The sequence below is a fragment of the Saccoglossus kowalevskii genome, chromosome 19 (assembly GCF_978046115.1).
Source record: "Saccoglossus kowalevskii chromosome 19, keSacKowa6.1, whole genome shotgun sequence".
NCBI classification, from domain to species: Eukaryota; Metazoa; Hemichordata; class Enteropneusta; family Harrimaniidae; genus Saccoglossus; species Saccoglossus kowalevskii.
The window spans coordinates 4,299,255-4,321,609 of record NC_140659.1 but is presented as its reverse complement, the minus strand read 5'-3'; the positions used below and the strand labels follow the sequence as shown (position 1 = coordinate 4,321,609).

At 32.6% G+C, this 22,355-nt stretch overlaps 1 protein-coding gene across 1 annotated transcript in view; it reads right to left on the bottom strand.

Annotated features, from left to right (window-relative positions):
* The window catches only part of LOC100368341 (cGMP-dependent protein kinase 1-like), a 142,309-nt gene extending 120,219 nt beyond the window's left edge, over window positions 1–22,090 (bottom strand). Inside the window, exon 1 of the mRNA XM_006820433.3 lies at window positions 21,675–22,090. Coding sequence (XP_006820496.1) covers window positions 21,675–21,955 — 281 coding nt within the window. The 5' untranslated portion in view covers window positions 21,956–22,090. The remainder of the gene's footprint in view (window positions 1–21,674) is intronic.
* Between the last annotated feature and the right edge of the window lie 265 nt (window positions 22,091–22,355).

Genomic DNA, 22,355 nt, shown 5'->3' with positions numbered 1-22,355 from the left:
ATCTTATAAAATCTATAAGATATGGCAAATACCAAATATAATCAAGTATTAAATTTATAATAGTTGCTGGAATTTATCATATGAAATAAAAATCTTATAAGTTGGCAGATTTTTTATGAATTGCTAGATTTATACAGAATATATATGATATCTCATTATTTGCACAATTGAACAATTTATATTGACATTCATTCTGTAATATTTGTAGATTACTGTTTTTTTATAATAAAGCAAAAGTTGTGTATATGTGCCGGAGTATGCTTGATTATCAAAATCTGATATCCTTAGGCAGCAGATATATACCTGTTAGTAACACTATTTTTTTTCATTTTGAGACTTACTTCTGTAAAGTCAATGTTGCTTCAATAAATATTAATATAGAAATAAGTGTTTGTTGAGAGTACAATTTCAAAGTGGTAAAACAGACCTATCACATTCAGTCACTCAAACAATGTACTATTGTATGGTTTACTCATAGGTGTCTGAGGTCATATAGTGCCAAGACGTACACTCGCACCAAACACACAGACACAAAAGAATGAAAAACAAACTATCATTCTGTCTTGAGGAAACAGTCACACTCTGACAATTGCAGAATAGATTAACCACCGTGTGAACAGATTCATTATTATTTTACAAAGAATTTAAAATTAGCAACATTTAACGAAATGCATACCAAAAGATATGCACGCTAGAAGATTGTATGAACATCAAAGTGATCGACTTGATCGATAAAATCAGATATACGCTTTTTTGTAGTATCTATTAATACCACAATTGACATTGTTCCCGGACACTTTGGGTTGCTATGGTGCTGTGATTTTAGGCAGAGTTCCAAAAAAAAGTATTGAAAATGTAGTGATTGAGCAGATTAGATTGCAATCACATATAATCAGGTAATTTTTTTAATAACTTCTATTGGTGAAAGACCTTGGGGTAGGGGAGGTTTTGTGACTCGAATTCACAGTAGTGTTCAGTGAAGCTTATAAGACAGTACTGTAGCGTAACAGAGAAATACCAATGCTACATCTCATTTATAATAGTGGATCGGAATGTGTTTCACCTGGTCGGTCAGTTGGTTGTTTATTTAATTGACATGTCAAAATACAATTGTCATAAAGTAGAGCTGAGGTTAAAAGATAAAGTTACAAGCAATAAAATTAGTCAGTCACCCTCACATGGTGAATTGCCTTAATTTACTTGAATTTATTCTCAACATCTGATGAGATTGTGAGGAGGCAGTTTTAGAACACTGACACCGAACACTGCCAGTACTGTCAAAATGAGGGATGTTATTTACCATTATTTTTTGTGTACAGTTTATTTTTACTAGTTGTACCAAACATGCACAAGAAATTACTGTAAACAGGTCAACTTTTGCCAGCTAGGAATTTCTGAAATTTCATTGGTGTTAATGGGGACAAAACATCACGGAAATCACTGTGTCTTCAGACATATTTACTGCTACAAAATGTTGTGAGATTCACCAACTAGCGAATTCCATGAAAATTTTATATCAAAGTGATATACAATTTTCACTGCCTTTTATTATCAATGCTTTAATTTTACTAGCTGATGTGATGAAAAACTGAAAATATCCAGGCATCAAATGCACAGTCTGTGAATATTTTGAGTATCAACCTTTTCACCACCTGACTTTTTCGACCAAATTGTTCGGTACTTTTATTTTTAAATTCTTCAATATTTCTAGAAATGAAAACTAATTCTGGAGCCAACAGATAAAATTTAAATAAATTTTTAGTTTTTACACAAAAAATTTGGCTATTTTTATCCCAATCTTTTGAAGGAAAATTCAGACTATAAACAGAACTATTTTGTGATAAAAAGAGGGAACTGGTGTGAAAAGAGATTTTAAAATTAAAAAAAAAAAAAACAATCATATATTTAGTTTTTAATGGTCAACCCCTTAATCTTAATTCCACTTACAGAAGACATAACATTTATTTACCAGTAAAATCAACATATTAGTATAAGCTGGTGATTAAGGTGGATTTACTGTTTTTTGTATTTTGTGTAATACTGTATTTTACGACATACCACAGTTAGGGAAACAACCAGTGTTTTTATTGCACTGTATTTTTTTTCTCTAAAACCAGCATAAAATAAATCTAAATGAAAGTAGATTTGGTCTAATACAGACAGACTACTTTTATAATGCCATTATCGCTGATTTTCATGGATAATTACACGATTAGTGCTTTAATTTTTGTGAAATGTCAGTTAAATTGCCACTTGACGTTGTACTTGTCCACCAGTGCTTTACAATGTGTGAAGCCATGCATATCAATATGAATGCGATGGCTTCCTTCACTGTAATGCCTGCGTTCATTTAGAATGAGAATTGTGCGCTTTAGTGTTCTCTGCAGTCATGTATGTCAGCAATCAGTGGAATGATCGGAGGATTGGAAATTTCACTGATACTGATCATCAATGTGGAAATTTCATTGAATTATATTGGTGTGAATATTCAATTAAATTCTTTAATAGATTAGTCAGTTTTTGTCATAGCAACTGCCAAATTTCTCAAATTTACATGCATAAAATGATAAATTCACCAAAAATTACTACAATTGTAATCCATCTCAACTCCAGAAGCAACATTTTATAAGTTAAGAAAAAAATTGAATTAGATCAAATTAAATATGGAAATTTTGACAAATTATTGAATTTGGAATGAATTGTTGATGCAGTTAATGAAAAATGCACATAATACATCATATTTTTATTTTAATATTTTTACTCAGCAAAAAAAAACATGTCTACTTTTATCAAATAATCTGGTTCTATGACTATAATGACTTAAAAAGTTCTCAATATTTTATGAATATATATAAAGATCTGCAATAATTCTGTGCTCAAAATTTGACATTTTAAAATTTTTATCATTCGTTTGGGGTCCATACATATACCTGTCATATCAACGGTTTTGATATAGCATAGTAATTGGTCTATTCAAATATGATGATTTACCTAAATGTAAATTTCTGTTGTTCTCCAGAGAAAAAGAAACAGACAAAGAATATTCAATAAGACGTAGTGTTATTTTAATACCTACAAGATATCTGCACTTTGGGTTAAACCATTTGAAAAATAGGGGGGCCACTATGATGCAGGAGAAATTATGCAAAATAATTGCAGACTATTAAAACATAGCATAGATGTGATTTGAAGAAAAAAATGATTTTAGGTACAATTTAACAGTGCAGTAACTTTATTTTTACCACGAGTTCCCCCACCGGAATATCAAATGATACAGTTCTCATTTGTTCTTAAAATTTGTGAAGATACGTCGTAACATAACATATATAAATGTTATTGCTTTTTGTTACATTTTCATTTCCACCCCATCAACAAATGGTAAAATCTTTTTTTAGTTTTCTCAAGTGATGTGAATATAAGGTTGACCTTTGACCTTTAGTAATAGCTTTTCTTTTCACATTATTCCAAGAGCACACGGAAGTAATATTGTAAAACAAAATCATATTCAACAATATCAAAAAAAATGCAACATTCAAATAATATTCCAAACCATTGTTATGTATCATCAATAGAGGATAATTTTAGAGTTACTGTAGAATACTTTATTTTCGCTGAAGGGATGATCCAGTGAATATACTTTTTTTCCTATATTTCATATTAAACACATTAAAATAAATTCCATACAAAACGCCTGAAAAGTCTTTTCAGCGAAAATTAATTCCAGCGAAAATAAAGTATTCCACAGTAATTTAAGGTTTTACAAAATAAAGAAAAGAATTTCAAAATATCCTAGAATTTGAGTTACAATTCTACGCTACATTTTATCAATTAACACATCAATTAACGCACCAATGAATTTGAATATTTGCTAGGTTGTTCTTGAAAAACTTCCGGAATTTGGTTATTGGGGGGGGGGGCTCTTCATTTGAAAACTTGGGGTGCTGCAGAATTTTAGAGGGAAAAATTATAATTTGCACAACAATTTGGAAAAAGTGAATAAAATAATGTCCCAGGTTTGTGAGATTTGCAACAAAAGGTGTGAACAACTGATTTAATTTGATTTTGAATTTGAAATTCTTTTTTTATAGTTTGATGTCAAAATGCTGATCTTTCGGAAGGAAATATGGCATCCTTTACTTGCCCCTCATCAAAATGTTCAATATATAACACAATTTAGAATAAATTTAGGCAATACTAAGAAATAATTAGGGTTAGGGCTAGGTGAGGGGTCTGTATAGTGACAGAATTGTTGTGAGGTTTGAAACATTGTTAAAAGGATGAATATTATAACAGATTCAACAGATTCAAAATGGTGGCATACTGTAAACTGCGAACCCCTGTTCCAAAAAAATTGCAGTGGTTAATATTATCCACATTCATTGATTCATGATGAGTGAATCACCCTAACCCAGTTTAATACTAGGATCCCTGGAAACAAACCTCACTCAGAAAATTCCATATGTAGTATATACCAGAGTAACCAGGCTTTCTCGCCCAAATTTTTTTGCACATTTTTCTTATATTTTTCAATATTTCTGGAATTGAACACTAATTTTGGAGTGAATTTGTGTTTAAAAGAGGCAGATGATGTTGAACAGGGTTGAGCAACAAGACAATATTTGCATATAATCAGCCATTTTGTTTGGAATACATGTAGCAATGGAGTGATCAATTAACTTACGTGTACCATAGACTTTTAAGGTCAATGCGTGTACATACCTGACATAAAAATGTATAATTTTCAAAAATTTTTAGTTAAATTTATAAAACCAACAAACAATGTAAAGATCTATATGAAGACTATATAACCACACAGATGAAAAGACTTGTAAGCCAAAAAAGACACAAAGATGATTTTTAAAGCCAAAGTCAACAACTTACTATTGAAAAAAATTGTCACTATAATTGCTCAACTTTTTTTTAAATTAAGAATCACAATCGTTGAACAGAGATTGTATGTTTTTAACTTGTTCTTGTAATTTGAGGTAAGTTAAACTGACATTGATGAATTCTAACCCATTTGTTATCTTAACAGTATGTGTCAATTTCCATTCATGTATTTCACATAAAAAAAATAGGTCAAAGTTCGTCAGATTACCTCAACATGATAGGTGTGTATTAGGTTTATTTTATTGATACAGTAGTTAAGTACGTGATATTAAATCCTATATAGTTACATGTGCTTGCATGTTGTCAAAAACATGATGATGCATTAGATAGGGACAGACCATTCATACTTGATGTGGGAGGGTAAGGAAAAATTAGGGGTACTAGCCCATTGACAACTTCGCAGGTCGTGGGCCCGTTCTTCCTGACGAACTCTGGATAACTTGGCGAATCGCACAGCCTCTGCGTCGGCAACGAATCTTTCGAGTGTCTGCCCTATTAACTTTCGGCGTTACCTTATGTGTCTACCGTGGTGGCAATGGGTAACAGGGAATCAGGGTACCAAAAAAAAATAGATTAAATTATTTTTTTTTCAATCTGTGAAATAACTGCTCATATGGCACACACATGTCAAATTTTCAATATTCAGTTGACAACTTTGATAAAAATGAACATAAATAATCATCAAAAATATATAAAACCTCCATGGAAACATATGAAAAAAATGTAATAGCAGTTATTATAATGGTTATAAAAGAAAGACATTACATTAATAGAAACACTATTAACACATAACAGAAATGTGAAATTATTGTTATATATTTCTATAAAGTTTTCTGATTCTGGATATGCAATAATGCGAATAAGAAGTAGTTCAGAGTTCAGGAGGTATTACGTGGTATAGAGGGGGTTTGTGTTAACTTTTCCTGTACATGTATCAAATGAGAAACTTAAAGGGTGGCAGTCGTCGCACTGCTCATGTGAGACATTGATTTTCCCACAATCCAATGCCCTCTTCTAAGGCAAATCACAAGTATGAGGTTTGACCTGGGCGCGACTTGCACTGATTACCGCCGGTGACTCCTTCGATACCTTCCAATCATCTAAAAATCATCTAATTAAAGCTTGGTAACGTCTCAGTTTGTACTCGTTGATCTGCGCAACAGTCAAAGTCGCCATATTTGTTTATATGAGACCCATATATCTCGCGCATGCGTGACGCGATGACTATCGCCTTTTAATTATATGCAGAAGTCTGACTTACGATGGTTTATAAATTATTATTAAACTTTTAACGTGAGCTCATATCAAAAATCCACAACTGTCATTTTCATTTTCTGTATTGATTAGGTGCCTCATTTCCTAACTATGAGTAGATTTTATGGTGACTTGTAAGCCTATTGACCTGCATGGAGAACTCTATGAGTTGTGAGGTCACTACAGTAATTATACTGTATGGCTGATATAGTCTACCTTACATGGCATGCTTTCAAGAACACCTGACATCACTTCTTGACAGTGGCCTTATATCAGAAACATAAATAATACTGTTTTGTGTTTTTATATTTATAATACATATATAGTGCTTTGAAATAATTATATTTGCTGATTTTTGTTATTATTATTATAGTTATTTCCAAATTACAATATTGGCAAGATTGGGTTGGGTTAGGGTGAAGATCGCCTTTACTAATATTTTAATTTCAAATCTATAATTCCATATATAATCATTTTGTTTCCATGGAAACAAGATGAAGTCTCTATTTTGATCAGAATTGTGTCAATTGTGTACTTGACTTGTGTAATGTACTATGAGCATAACAATAATGATTTGTTATATTGTGTAAATTTTTAATCTTTTTCTACTTCATGTAAGTGGATTAATTCTGCGCCCAGATGTCTGCTACTAATGCAACTACAGATTAAATTACTTTCAGTTAAATTACTCTACAGTTCAATAGCCACTGTGTAGGATTGCATTTAGGACCAGCACTGAACAGAGATTACTCAATTTTAACTCACTAATGTAGGGAGATATAATACAGGAACACATAAGGCCCTCCAAAAAAAGTATTTCTCTTTATACCTTTCTATCAGAATTGAAGAAAAAAATTTTCATGGGAAAAAAATGCATGTGTGCATTGATGCAGAAAATCCAAAAACAGTGGTATCTGTATTTCAAATGTAAACTTGTCATTTTGGGTCGAATTTGAAAAATTCAACTATTTTGCCATGATAAGATATCAAATGTTTACTTCACAATGGTACATTTATACGTCTAGTTTTGATTGGTTGAATATTAAGCAATCACTTTGAATTCACAACTGTAAAAAGTCAGCCAAACGAACAACAAATTGCGACTTTTCAACGTTCAAGTAATAATGCACAAATAATGTGCAAACATGGTTTTCTCATTTCGGATTTCTCTGTATGGATCTTAAAATGTATAAAAACAAAATCCATAGATTTGTTTTCTAGTCTATTTTTGATACTATGTCTGGATTATTTTGAAAACTAGTCTTGTACTTTATTACAGTCACATTGCCACCAGTGATTCGTACAGTGCAGAGTTCAGAAAATACTATTATATCATCGTCAAATCCAGGTGTTTGATGAAACACATTTCTTTCATTTGTTTGATTTACACTTTAATCCACGAGATGGTATGTGACTATCATGATGAATACATGGCTCACTAGGCCCTGCAGGCTTAATAAAGTTAATAATTTATCAATTTATATTAGCAATACATGTATGAGTAAATGTATACTTGCCAATGTAACTATGTGACTTGATGAAAATCTGAAATGAAATATAATGCAGTGCTCCAAGACAGAAATTAAACCACACAGGGAACATTTCTCAATGGAAATTGAAGATGAAATATTACATAATGCAGTGCTCCAAGACAGAAATTAAACCACACAGGGAACATTTCTGCAAAATAATCAACTTCGTGGAATTGAAAAATGGAACCCAGACAGTAAAGGAAAATACTGACCCGTCCCCAAACTGAATAAATTACATTTTGTATCCAATATAAATTTGTTGGCATTGTAACCTAGTTTTTTTGAGTGCTTTGAATTACTAATAATATATTTTGCAAAATATGTATACTTTTTTTGAAAAAAGTAGATGAAAGTCGTAGATAATAGTGTTCACACTGCTGTACTAGTTTAGTTAATTTTTAAGTACTAGTATTAAAAGGTTCTTAGTAGTCAAAATTGTCAATATTATCAGATCAACAATTTGCATAATCTTGTATTTAGATAGATACCAGTAGTTCAGACCTGGAAACTAATATTAAGATTGCACGTCAAAATTAAAAGAAAAGTACGGTTTTAATAACAAGTTTAAAATTTTAAATGAGAAAACAGGATTTTTGAAAAACAAATTTGACCAGCAACTTTTTAACATGAAATTTTGTTGATTATTTCTTACTAGAGGGATGCATTAAATTATTCAATCATTGATCTAAATTTACATACTTCATAGCAATATTATTTCAAAATAACCCAAACATATTTGTTAAAGTTTAAACATTTATGTCCCATATTACACTAGCTTTAAAGGGTCAATCATGTTAAGTGAATGTAGAATCAACCCACATACTAAAAAAGAGGTCATTTGTCTGGTCTAAGATCAAATGCAAATCAAATGACAGAGACATCAATGATTGGACAATTTCAAAACACATGTTTGTATTGTGCTTGTGGCTTCATTCAATCTTGTTTACAAATACCTGTATATGTATTAGGTTATAACAAAATATCACTAGTAACATCCAAAATATTAATATTATGGTTACTAATATTTAGTTATTGATTATAGTTATAAACTAAATTCATCCAGGATTTAATAATTTGAAAAAGAAGTTTATGTTTCAGAAAAGGGTAACAACCGAAGAGTGAGTCCATTGCTTTTAATTAAGGCACTGTACATGGGCAAGGCACAATGTCCTTACACCTATTTGACCCGTACTGTCTACGTTTTCAATTCAACAATAGGGTTTGTCAAAAGTATTTGCTTTCTTTCAGTCATTGCTTATTCTGTCGTTGCTAAGACATTTTAATGTTTAGAATAACAAATTGTTATTCTTATAACACATATATTATAATTTTATTCAATATATAGAACTGTCTATTCTGTATTTGGGTTTAATACACTCTTCAAGGTCAAATTTCTAAAATTTGAATATTTCAATTAGATTCTGATTGTACACATTAATACAGCGGGTATGGGACAAAACAAATGTGTAATCAAAATCAGGCAATAAAAATATCTTTTGGCATGTAAAAGTGTCTATTTTACATTATTTATTTTCTTAATTGCAGTCTATTTTATAACCCTTTGCAATGATATTTTGTTGCCAGTAATTCACTCTGATCTATAGTACACTAAACTCCAGGCATCAATTTAACTTCCAAGCTGGCTGGCTCTAGAGCTAGCTTCGCTTATAAAAATTTCAAAATGAGTATCATTGTTATCAATATGTTCAACTTATTTTTTGTAGAATTACATATATTACTAGTGTGAGACATATTTAGGTTGATTACCCTGTACAAGAAAGATATTTGTCAGTTGTGAAAAGAAGCTTGTTTAAAGCTAGCTATATGTATATGTTATTGGTCCTAAGGGGAACACAAGTTAAGTTTGTTTAGACTATATACACATATTTGCATAGTGATTTCAATTCAATTTATCAGCCACGTCAACTTTATTCACATCTGACTAAATTAAAGTTTTTTAGTGGCATTAAAATAATTTTGTCTTTTTTATTTACTTTAATATCACCATTTACATACATGATCCTACAATATATGGGATAAAATAATCATAATATGTGATATTCCTGTATATATTATGAAATATCACAAGTGAGTATATATAGCTGCCAGTATTCCTGCATTTATTATGGGATATCACAAAAAATTGGCAGTCAATATACCTGTATATATTATGGGATATCGCAGGGTTAGCATGGTAGCCATTATATTCACATATATTATGGGATATCGTAGGGTGAGCTTGGCAGCCATTATATTCACATATATTATGGGATATCGCAAAGTGAGCATGGTAGCCATTATATCCACATATATTATGGGATATCACAGGGTGAGAATGGCAGCCATTATATCCACATATATTATGGGATATCACAGGGTGAGCATGGCAGCCATTATATCCACATATATTATGGGATATCACAGAGTGTGCATGGCAGCCATTATATCCACATATATTATGGGATATCACAGAGTGAGCTTGGCAGCCATTATATCCACATATATTATGGGATATCGCTGGATGAGCATGGCAGCGATTATAATCACATATATTATGGGATATCGTAGGGTGAGCATGGTAGCCATTATACCCACATATATTATGGGATATCACAGGGTGAGCATGGCAGCCATTATATCCACATATATTATGGGATATCACAGGGTGAGCTTGGCAGCCATTATATCCACATATATTATGGGATATCACAGGGTGAGCATGGCAGCGATTATAATCACATATATTATGGGATATCGTAGGGTGAGCATGGTAGCCATTATACCCACATATATTATGGGATATCACAGGGTGAGCATGGCAGCCATTATATCCACATATATTATGGGATATCACAGGGTGAGCTTGGCAGCCATTATATCCACATATATTATGGGATATCACAGGGTGAGCATGGCAGCGATTATAATCACATATATTATGGGATATCGTAGGGTGAGCATGGTAGCCATTATACCCACATATATTATGAGATATCACAGGGTGAGCTTGGCAACCATTATAATCACATATATTATGGGATATCGTAGGGTGAGCATGGTAGCCATTATACCCACATATATTATGGGATATCACAGGGTGAGCTTGGCAGCCATTATATCCACATATATTATGGGATATCGCTGGATGAGCATGGCAGCGATTATAATCACATATATTATGGGATATCGTAGGGTGAGCATGGTAGCCATTATACCCACATATATTATGGGATATCACAGGGTGAGCATGGCAGCCATTATATCCACATATATTATGGGATATCACAGGGTGAGCTTGGCAGCCATTATATCCACATATATTATGGGATATCACAGGATGAGCTTGGCAGCCATTATATCCACATATATTATGGGATATCACAGGGTGAGCTTGACAGCCATTATATCCATATATATTATGGGATATCACTGTGTGTGAGCTTGGCAGCCATTATATCCACATATATTATGAGATATCACAGGGTGAGCTTGGCAACCATTATATTCACATATATTATGGTATATCGCAAAGTGAGCATGGTAGCCATTATATCCACATATATCATGGGATATCACAGGGTGAGCATGGCAGCCATTATATCCACATATATTATGGGATATCACAAAGTGAGCATGGTAGCCATTATATCCACATATATTATGGGATATCACAGGGTGAGCTTGGCAGCCATTATATCCACATATATTATGGGATATCACAGGGTGAGCATGGCAGCCATTATATCCACATATATTATGGGATATCACAGGGTGAGCATGGCAGCCATTTATAACTGCTTCTGTTATGGATTCTGATAAATAATAAAATGTTCAAATTGTCACCAATTGATCCCAAAGGAAGATTTTGAGATAAGAATAAATGATCTCACCATGGAAACCAGTGTAAAAATGCCAATTTTGATCGTTCCATGAATTTTCATACTCTTGTACCGGTGACTCCCAATTTCTTTTTTATTTTCGGTATTCCACAGGAATGAACTCACATGACGAAGCTTGAACCTCCTTGAAAGTTTTTTTTAACATTTCCTTTAAATGATGTTTCTATAATTACTTTATAGTTTTTAAATAAAATTTTATTTGAGGAAGGCAGAATTTATTTTTAGGATTCTGAAATATTTTTGGTTTGAGGAAGAAGGAAAGAAATATGACGTTTTAACTACAAATGACTATAATACCTGAGCAGTAGAATCCTCTCAATAGACTGGATAATAGATTGATCAGGCACGATGCTTATCAAAAAGACAGTGTAAAACAGATAATGCAATGGTCGATGACAGAAGACTATGGAAATTTTAGCTCTTTCACGAGGCAGGTCATTGATTTGCGATACATTACATTTATTCATAACTTGAAATAGTTTTATTTAGAATTATAATCGGTATTTTTTGTGCTTAGATTTATAAAACAAATGAAATATTCGTGGTACATGTATTTCACTCTGAAGCTTGTAAGTGCAGTGCAGACTGCAAAGCACTAAAAACAAAGACACGATTTTTAATGATTCTTACATCATTTTTGTTTTTACCTGAAAAGGTAAGCATCTTTACCAAATAGCAAATATCATTAAAGGTTGTTTTTGTAAAAAACAGCATGTGTTCAGTCGGGTATTTATATAACTCTATTTTTACAAAGACTGCAAAAAATTGCAATTGTCTGAATCGTCACGTTTCATTGATGTCCAGATAAATGTAAATTCATCAAATAGCAGATTAAAAAAAGGACAGATAAGTATGCAAAATGATGTCAGCTAACAAGAAAATATATGATATGAATACACATTTATTTCCTATATGACCATAATCTGTGGTAATGTACCAACAATTTATCATTCTATGTTATAAAAACAGAATAATCCTGAGGGAAAACATGAGAAATCTTCCTAGTCTGCAAACTAGTCAAATTAACACAAAATTTACACATAAAGATTTATTATTTTCAATTTTTCCCATAATTTATTAAAGAAAATTAGATTTACATGTAGTAACCATATAAAAAATATACAAGATATGTAAAATATTGTTTTTATGATGAAACGATTTTTCTTGAAGATAATTTGTGACTATAATGGATGACTTGAGAATGACGTGTCAGGGGTAATTGTCACCTTGTAATGGAATTCTATGAAACACTGATTGCTTATCATAGTTTCTATCAGAATAACACAGTTCTTCATCATAAATAACATGGAAAAAATGGCGGTAAAACATCTTAGAAAGATGGAATTTCACTATAAATAACCTATAAATCCATGATATTTTTTCTTTAATAGCATTATATTCATGATTATTTTAAATGAAATAATATTGGTATACTTAGAAAAAATATCACGTTTCCTAATTTTAAAATATGTGTAATGCAGTGACACGATATTAGGCAGAAACATGATGAATTTGTATTCGTCTTAGTGATCGATATCTTATGGAACAGATTACAGACTCAGTTGGAGACTATGCATGTCATTAAATATGACAAAACCTTCCCATATACATCACAAACATCAGATAAGAATTCAACAGTAGATGTATGCTGGGAGAAATCGATGGAAAGAGGATTTTTAAACCATTACACGAAATATTAGCTCATGCATAAATAGACACATGAAGGTCGATGATTTTTATTCCAATTAAGTGGCTTCAAATAACCTTATTGGATCTAACAAGTGATGCGCTGACATAACTGAATGCGAAAATAAACGGAAAATAATATGACCAAAATATTGTATTCGTCGCACAAAAAACGTTTCTGGGAAAAGATAATACTATTCTGTCAATTGCTTATATCATCTTGCTTATTGCGAAGAATGCAAATATTTGCGTGTCAGCGAAAATGTCTATTTCACTTCCAATTATAATAATGTTCAGATTCACTTGGGTAGTTTTTAGTAAAGGCAGCCATACTGATAACCTTTCTGGAGGAGACATTAAGCCAAGGTGATAGACAGATGCTCGTTCCAAAGGGAAAACTAGGGTTTTTTTTTCTCCATTTGATGACAAAATTATTTCAGTTTTATTCCACGTCTGGGCAAGTGTTCCTCTGCATTTGTGATGTGCATTTTATATCAATCAATATTCATTTTGTGAAATAAAAAATAACAGCAGTTTTTTGTAATTATTTTTAGTATTAAATTAAGTATTTAAAATTGATTTCTGCTGTGACCTGCAGCTTTGTGAATATAATCATATCAATCTCATTAGAGATGACAAATTTATATCGTTATTTTCCTTAACAGTCGTTATTAATGTTTATTTTATGCATCTTAATATATTACTATTTTTTCTGTACAAAATGTCACAAAAATTAAGATCAATAAATTAATTCAGTAAAATTCAGATTAAAGAGGAACAAATTTAAAATTCTCCACTGTCAATAAATGAAACAGATTGACTTCATAAATTATTCGTGCAACAATTCTGATTGAAAGTTGGGACCCGTATTGTTAATATATTGCTCGTTTGCTGGCATTAAATTAGCTATAGATGTTGTCTGATGGGGTAAGGACAAATTTGCAATAGGCAATTATTGAATAATTACCGATGTTAAGAACTGCTCAAGTGTGAAAAATTGACATATAGAAATAAATGACATATGAAGGAATATTTTTAGTGATGTTTGCATGGCCATGTGAGGATGCTAATTCGAGGGTATCTGGGGGTAGGCCACAAATTCATATATACAATGTTGAAGTGTTGATATGATTTAATTATATTTGGCTTCCAATGAACACAATCCATTTGTGAAGAACGAAAACCTCTAAAAAATGAAAATTATAATAAAAACAATAAATAAAACCAAAAATAAGTAAAAAAAAAATATAGCAAAAAATCCATAAAAAAAACAAATATGAAATTTATTGACTGAATTGAAATAGAATAGAATGTAAAACAATATTCATAACTATATTACATTAATAATAAAAAGTGGATTAATACTCTTATAATTAATGTAAGCTTAATGTATGGCAGAATTATCTGAACTGTCCACATTATGCCATATTTACAGCAATTACCATGGAAACATACCTAGTAAATAAATAAATAATTTATTTTAGTCGGAATTTATTTATTTTAAATGAGTAATAATTTTTATTTTAAGTACATTTGCGATGAGTTGAATCTATTTTCAATACTATAATTTCAACAAATTTATTTTTCCATCATTTATCTTTTTTTGTTTCATCATTTATGTCCTTGTGAATATGAATACATTTTTTCAGGAACAAAGCAATTGTACGTTTTGAACAGAAATATAAAATGAGTTTTCAGACATTAGTTTTTCCTTATATTTATATTTTCATTTTGGCCTTTATATATATTTGATAAGAATCTGTACACAAACTGAGTTAGTGTTGGCAGAAATCTACTTAAATAAGTGTAACCCCATGTGAATGCCATATGCAAATTAGCTTCCCCTGACTCTGAATAGCTTTAAAGCTTATAGCAAGTCTATGCTTAAAGATTTACTACAGTCTGTCAACAAATAATTTAAAATCACCACAAGAAATATTTACTAATTTCTAAGGTTAGAATTATTGAACCTCCTTTGAGCATAAAAACCATCAAAATTACAGGTGCATGGGATATAAGGTATCTTCCCAAGTCATCAGAACATACCATTTTTGAGAGGGGTGTGATATTTCCTGTCCTTAATTTATAGTCGCTATACACTAATGCATTAAAAAATCTTTATAATTTTTACAATTACTGTGGGAGTTCATTTTTCTTTCATGTGTGGAATAATTTAAAAGATTGATGTAACCTTGAGTGCCTAGTCAAAAATTGGGTTAGTCAAAACCCCGGGCACTATAGGAGTATGAAGGGTCAGAGGTCAAGTTGTGAAAATAACCTTTGTTTCCCATCATGGCGTTTAACTGATCTTGTCAAGGACTTCAAATAAACACAAAATATTACTACTAGACTTTAATGATTAAATGTGTCTATTTTCCAGCAGACACAATCTATCAATATGTTTACTGTTTGTTTGTTGTTTAATTGTGTTGTTCACATACCCCCTCTACAACTGAATGACAATGTTTAATAACTCAATATGTCGGTGAACATGGATGCAATGTGTCCAGTCTTCCATGAATCTATTATGTTAAACCACTTTAGAACATTTAGAACATTGTTGTGAGGCTCCCTGTAATGTCCAGACTGATTTCAAAATGAGGCTTCCCTTAATGCCTGAACTGATTTCAAAATGAGACTGCCCTTAACATCCAGACTGATTTCAAAATGAGGCTGCCCTTAATGTCTGAATTGATATCAAAATGAGGCTGCCCTTAATGTCTGAATTGATATCAAAATGAGGCTGCCCTTAATGTCTGAATTGATTTCAAAATGAGGCTGCCCTTAATGTCTGAATTGATTTCAAAATGAGGCTGCCCTTAATGTCTGAATTGATTTCAAAATGAGGCTTCCCTTAATGCCTGAACTGATATCAAAATGAAGCTGCCCTTAACATCCAGACTGATTTCAAAATGAGGCTGCCCTTAATGTCTGAACTGATTTCAAAATGAGGCTGCCTTTAATGTCTGAATTGATATCAAAATGAGGCTGCCCTTAATGTCTGAATTGATTTCAAAATGAGGCTGCCCTTAATGTCTGAACTGATTTCAAAATGAGGCTGCTCTGAATGTCTCAACTGATTTCAAAATGAGGCTGCCTTTAATGTCTGAATTGATATCAAAATGAGGCTGCCCTTAATGTCTGAATTGAATTCAAAATGAGGCTGCCCTTAATGTCTGAACTGATTTCAAAATGAGGCTGCCTTTAATGTCTGAACTGATATCAAAATGAAGCTGCCCTTAACGTCCAGAATGATTTCAAAATGGGGCTGCCCTTAATGTCTGAACTGATTTCAAAATGAAGCTGCTCTTAACGTCCAGACTGATTTCAAAATGGGGCTGCCTGGAATCAACAGACTACATAATGCAAATTGTTCAAATAAAATATGCAAATGAGGACAGTACAGTCATCTGGAGTATCTGACAAATAAAGAGATTTATGCAAATGAGGAATGTACAGTCATCTGGAAAATCTGACAAATGAAGAGATTTATTTTTTTGACACAGAAAGGATGACTGTTGCAAAATTAGATTTTTTGGGTTTAATGGATGTGCAAATTTGATGACAAGCTTTTTGAAATGTTTTTGCATTTTTCTTATATTAAAAAGTCACTTTTAATTTAGCATGATTTTGAAGAAAATGGGTGAGTCTAGAAAGATAAATAATTTGATCCACCCACACAGTTCAAGTCTTGTAACCAAAGCTTCTCCATCACTGGCGGAATCCATCCACAACTGATCTCTTCGTTGCCTAGCAACCATCAATGGTATTCTCATTGATCCTCTCCATGATCTCACATCATGTGGAGCCCGTATTTCTAAAACGTTATTTAAAAATAGCGTCAATTTGTGCGTACCTGGCATGGGAAAGATGATCAATGCTTGTATGCATTGTGACGTCATTATTGGATAACAATATTTTCTTCGCTTCCATTTCAAGCCATTCTCCCGTTATTACAGTACGCATCAACATTACTATTATTTTGCTATATTATTATCTATAATGGCAGGAGATGCCAGATTATGGATTCAGATTTTCAAGAATTTTTTTTTTGACAATCAGATGATATCTGTCATTAGCATAAATCTTGCATTATAGGAAGGGGTCAGCAAATAAAATACAGTCACAATAGTGTATCTATAGCAATAGTTTACAGTGTATCTGATTTGATTTCTTTACTGATCATGATATTTTCTTTAATTTTAATCCTAGTTTATGGAGTTTTACTCTTCAATTTTGAATTTTAAAACAATTGTTTTAATTTGTGCGCCATGAATATTAATGATTTAAGTCAGCGTGACTCTAAATTCTATAGTGGTGGTGGTTTATGATGGTTAACACTAGTTAGTGATATTCATTTACGTAGGTTTAATAGTACTAGTTAGTAAAAGTTGCTCATGTAGGTTACTTCTAGTTACATGTATTAATAATGGTTTATGAATATTAATACTACATTTGTTGTAATTAGAAATAGCTAGTGGTTTATGTAGGTTACTACTACATGTTGTTTGTAATAGTGGTTTGTGTAGATTACAACTAGTTAGTAAAAGTAGTTAACCTAGGCTGTTGTTAATTAGTATTAGTGGTTTATTAACAGCTTCTTATATAGTAGTAATAATTAGTAATAATTGTTTAATAGTAATTATTGATAAGTTAAGAGTATTAAAATAATGAACCACCCAACATAGTCACTTCCATGCCAGAAATTATCTTAGAACTATTATGATATTGTCAGGAGTTACTTATTGTCATTATTATCAATTACTGCGTGAATTATATCCAAAATCTGAATAGTGCATAAATAGAACACTTGACTGTCCTGATAAGTCACACATGTATAAGATGATTCTTTGCTTAGACATACAGACAACACACTAATCAATCATATTACATTGGTACACTTTTCAGGTGCTTCATTTTGTCTATCATGCTTTTATTTTGTATTTCATTACTGAATTTAATTCCACAATGCTATGCAGGGACCAATCCACAATGTAATACTTCACCATATAATAATGCATAGTATTTACATAATGTAAACATGGGTATTAATATGTTCTAATACACAATAGTGTTTTTATAAATTTAATACTAGATATAGTAATAGCAGTTTATGAAAGTTGCCACTGATGAGGAGGAGAATACAAAAAATATTATTTAAAACATGTTTACAAAAGCAAGATTGAGCAAAACAGAATCATAAGTAATTATACAAATACAAATGTTTTTAGAAAATCCACTTGAGGTCAAAGGTGGAGAACCTCTGTCATCCAATCAAAGTGAAGTATATACTTCCCTCAATTTCCTGTCACTGTAAATTGTTATCAGAAATAGAATCATTTCCAGGTCAATGCACAATCAAGATTAACATTTTTTTAGATGTATAACAAAAATGTACCCATATGTATATTATAAATATACAAATAATACAATATTATTAATGTGGATGTAAGAATTTAACAATGACTTAGATCCTTTAAATTGCACCACGGAATCATGGGATATACATGTTTTATTTCTTATGAGATTCTAAGCCTCCATTTTGATTCAAAAATATACTTTAGATGTTCTGGATGCAATGCCAAGCACCATCCCATTTGAGCAACCAACTTACTGCAACTTATAGGTTTTCAATTTCAGAAACAATGAATCAGTGCACTGGATTAATTGTCACACAAAAGTCATAAAATGATCAAATATTAACATTTGAATTCTCACTTACATAATATTACATACCCATAGTTGTATGTTCCCCATTATCCTACATTACACCCACAATCCTACATTACCCATAATCCCATATTACCCATAATCCTACATTACCCATAATCCTGAACAATTCTTAGATGTCTAAGAAAATCCATTGAGCTTAGATGGATAAAATATTATTTGTAAATCATGCACATACTAATGTAAAACAAATTCAATGGAAAAACATTTTATTGGGTTTCATTAAAATAATGCCCCAGTATATAATCATATGGAATTCTGTGTATTTTATAAGTTGCACATGCGGGCCTATTACCAGTAAATTTGTTAAAGAGTAAGATGACAATCCCTGAGATTGCACCATGGAATTATGGGACATTATTGTCCACACAGACAACAGTGTCCCACAATGCCACAGTAGTAGTATTCCTGTGCCTGGCTGCACCACATTTGATGTGTTCAACTTTAACTAGATATATATATCAGAAATAACTATTGTGTCTGTATTAATGGATCTATGAGCTACAAACTCTAGATGACTGACACAAAAACTGGCTACACATCTTGAACCTAAAAGACTGGAAACATAACTTCATTAGTTAAGAGTCATGACTACGAAAGTATTCTTGCGGAAAATCCACAAAAAATGTTGTCGATGTATAGTTATTGGAGTGCAAAAAGGAGTAGTTATTTGCCTCACTGGACGTTTCTTCGTACTCGGAAGATTGTTATTTTAAACGTGCACCAAGACGATATGAACAATACATAAGAATTTGGTTGATTCCTTTATGGAACAACCTGTTCATGTGAAAAAATCCATTCAGAGTTTTTTTTTTCAATTCTTTTGAATCCATTAATGGTAAGCTAGTGTGTTTGCTTTGTCACTGCACATCTCATGTGTGTTGAATACAAGTATTAACAATATCATCTAGGTCATATGAACAATAGACACAGGGCTGGGTCTGAGCATCTTCAATGGAAATCCATTGTATTTCATTAAGCAAAATTCGGTCAGACAAACTACTAATGTGAAAATAATAGACTGGGGAAGAAAGCATGTAAATGAAAACCAATGAATGGAACAAAACAATTGAAAACCTCCGCTAGCCCAAAACTGGGTAACCTTTCAAACTATTGTCATTACTGATACTCTCCTGGGAGCTGTCGTTTTGATGGGCCAATTACAAATGTACAAGTAAGCCAGCTCATTTACATAACCTACTAATTAAAGCACTGTGCTATATCAATTGAAAGTTCAACATGTTTGCATTCCGCATTTAATAAGTTGAGGCTATGCCCCGACATGAGCCTTTAGAAAAGTCGTTCTACATGAAAACAGATCTGGTCAACAGCTTCAGCTTGTTCGCTAGGTCGAGATAAACAGTTTTTTACAGTCTTTAACAATACAACAGCAAAATTAGGTTTCTGCTAAGAAAACATTGTCAAGGGCACAACAGGTTTATGAGGGCCAGGATTCACATTCCTGTGCTACAGACAAACCCAATATTATGATTGTTAGAATGAATCTAATTGCCAAAATGGCTGTCTGCTAGTGGAATGAATGAAATAAATAAAAACACAATTAAATCAAATTGAGTGCAACCTGTCAACTTGAACCTTTGAGACAGGATAACAAAAGACTATTGATAAGTGTAAGGACAGGGCATTAAGACTGTGTAGTTCAGAGGTACAAACACTGACCTCTTAAACACAGTATAACACATCACTTATCAATTTACAGGTCTACCAACTCCACCAATGAGTCATAAATCACGATTAATTAAAAGGCTATTAGAGTAGACTGCAAACATATTTCAAATGATTTGTCGTATTGTTTGTTTGCCGAAAAACGGAAGGGTAAGTGTGCAAAATAATAGGTAGCCATAAAGAGCATATCTGCCCTAGTGTTGAAATTCAACACTACATATGATGTTCGAACTGGAAGAAATTCTAAAGTACGAGGTGAGAGTTATTTTAACAATAGAGCTTGTCAACTGAAACCAACCTCGGGGAATACTGTATTATGAATGCTGCAACGTGAACTGCCAGTGCTCGTTTCCACTAGTGACAACCACAACTCCCGATCGCCCCCTGGCAAACACAAATCAGGATTCCCCTTCTCTTCTCAAAAAACTCATTTAAAACATATCATACGTTTAATAGTCATTTTTAGCGGGATCGATTATTGGGAACACTCCACGAAGGAGGTTTGTAGTGGCTACTATTATAAATTGTTTTGTTTTTTTCAAAAGCCATGCGCGATCAATAGAAACGTACAGTAGTGTTATCCCGAAGTGCCGTCTTGTACGATCTGCATGCTCGTCTTACACGCAAAGACAGCGCTCGCTCAAATGACAATTGTGATGGAAATATGAATTTAAACACAGATCTTGAATCACCTTGAACAGGACTCAGTCGTGATTGCTTTCGATACAGTCTACACATGACACGCCAAATGAAACGCTACACCGAGTACTTGTGATCGTATTTAGCACAAATCGCTATAAAGCTAATAAGATGCGAGCACATCTCAGTTAGTATCATGAACGCGATGGATCGGATCTGCATCGCCAACAAGTCCAAAGTTTAGTGACGGATGTTGTCAACATATACGTGGAGTTACCTTTACAGAATCAGGTTCCTTGCTCGCACACCATTAAATTGAAACGATTGACCTTTGGTACGTAACATGAAAATTTCTTACCTGCGTCCTTTCGGGTATTTCTTGACTTGTTGTTGGGTGATTTCTTTTACCGATTTCAAGGCTTGTGGCTCGGCGGAGATACCTGTCCCACGTATACGTTTACGCTCGGCGCCATGTATCCCCGGCATCGGTTGAGTAGCAGGTAAAATCGACTTAAATTTATCCAGTTTAGTCCGAAGTTCTGCCAATTCGTCATCTTTCAGCTTAAGTTGTTTTTCTAACTTACTTATTGTATCATTCTTTTGCTGCAATACCTTTCGCATTTCCTGTAAGCTGCCCATGACTGCGGGAGAGTCGGCGACCCCAGACTACTACACCCCTGTAAGAAAGACAGCACGGTATGTGTACTACAGGCAGGACTTTGCGATCACCGTACTCAGTGAACGCAGTGACTGACTGGGCGAAGGACACGAACGATACAGTGAGCGATTTCCGGTTACTCATTTGCATAACAATATTCATGCACGCTGCAAGTCGGTGAGTGCACAGGGGACGGGAGGGGCAAGCACAAGCAATATATATATATATTTTTCTTTTACTAATTACAATTTGCATAACAATAGTCACCTTATATGGAACACAATCGCGACAGTTATATCAGCGACAATTTTTTCAATCTTTAATCTTCAGTCAAGTCGTCACGCGAAAAACGTACTTGTAATTGCGATGCTGGTTCGATGA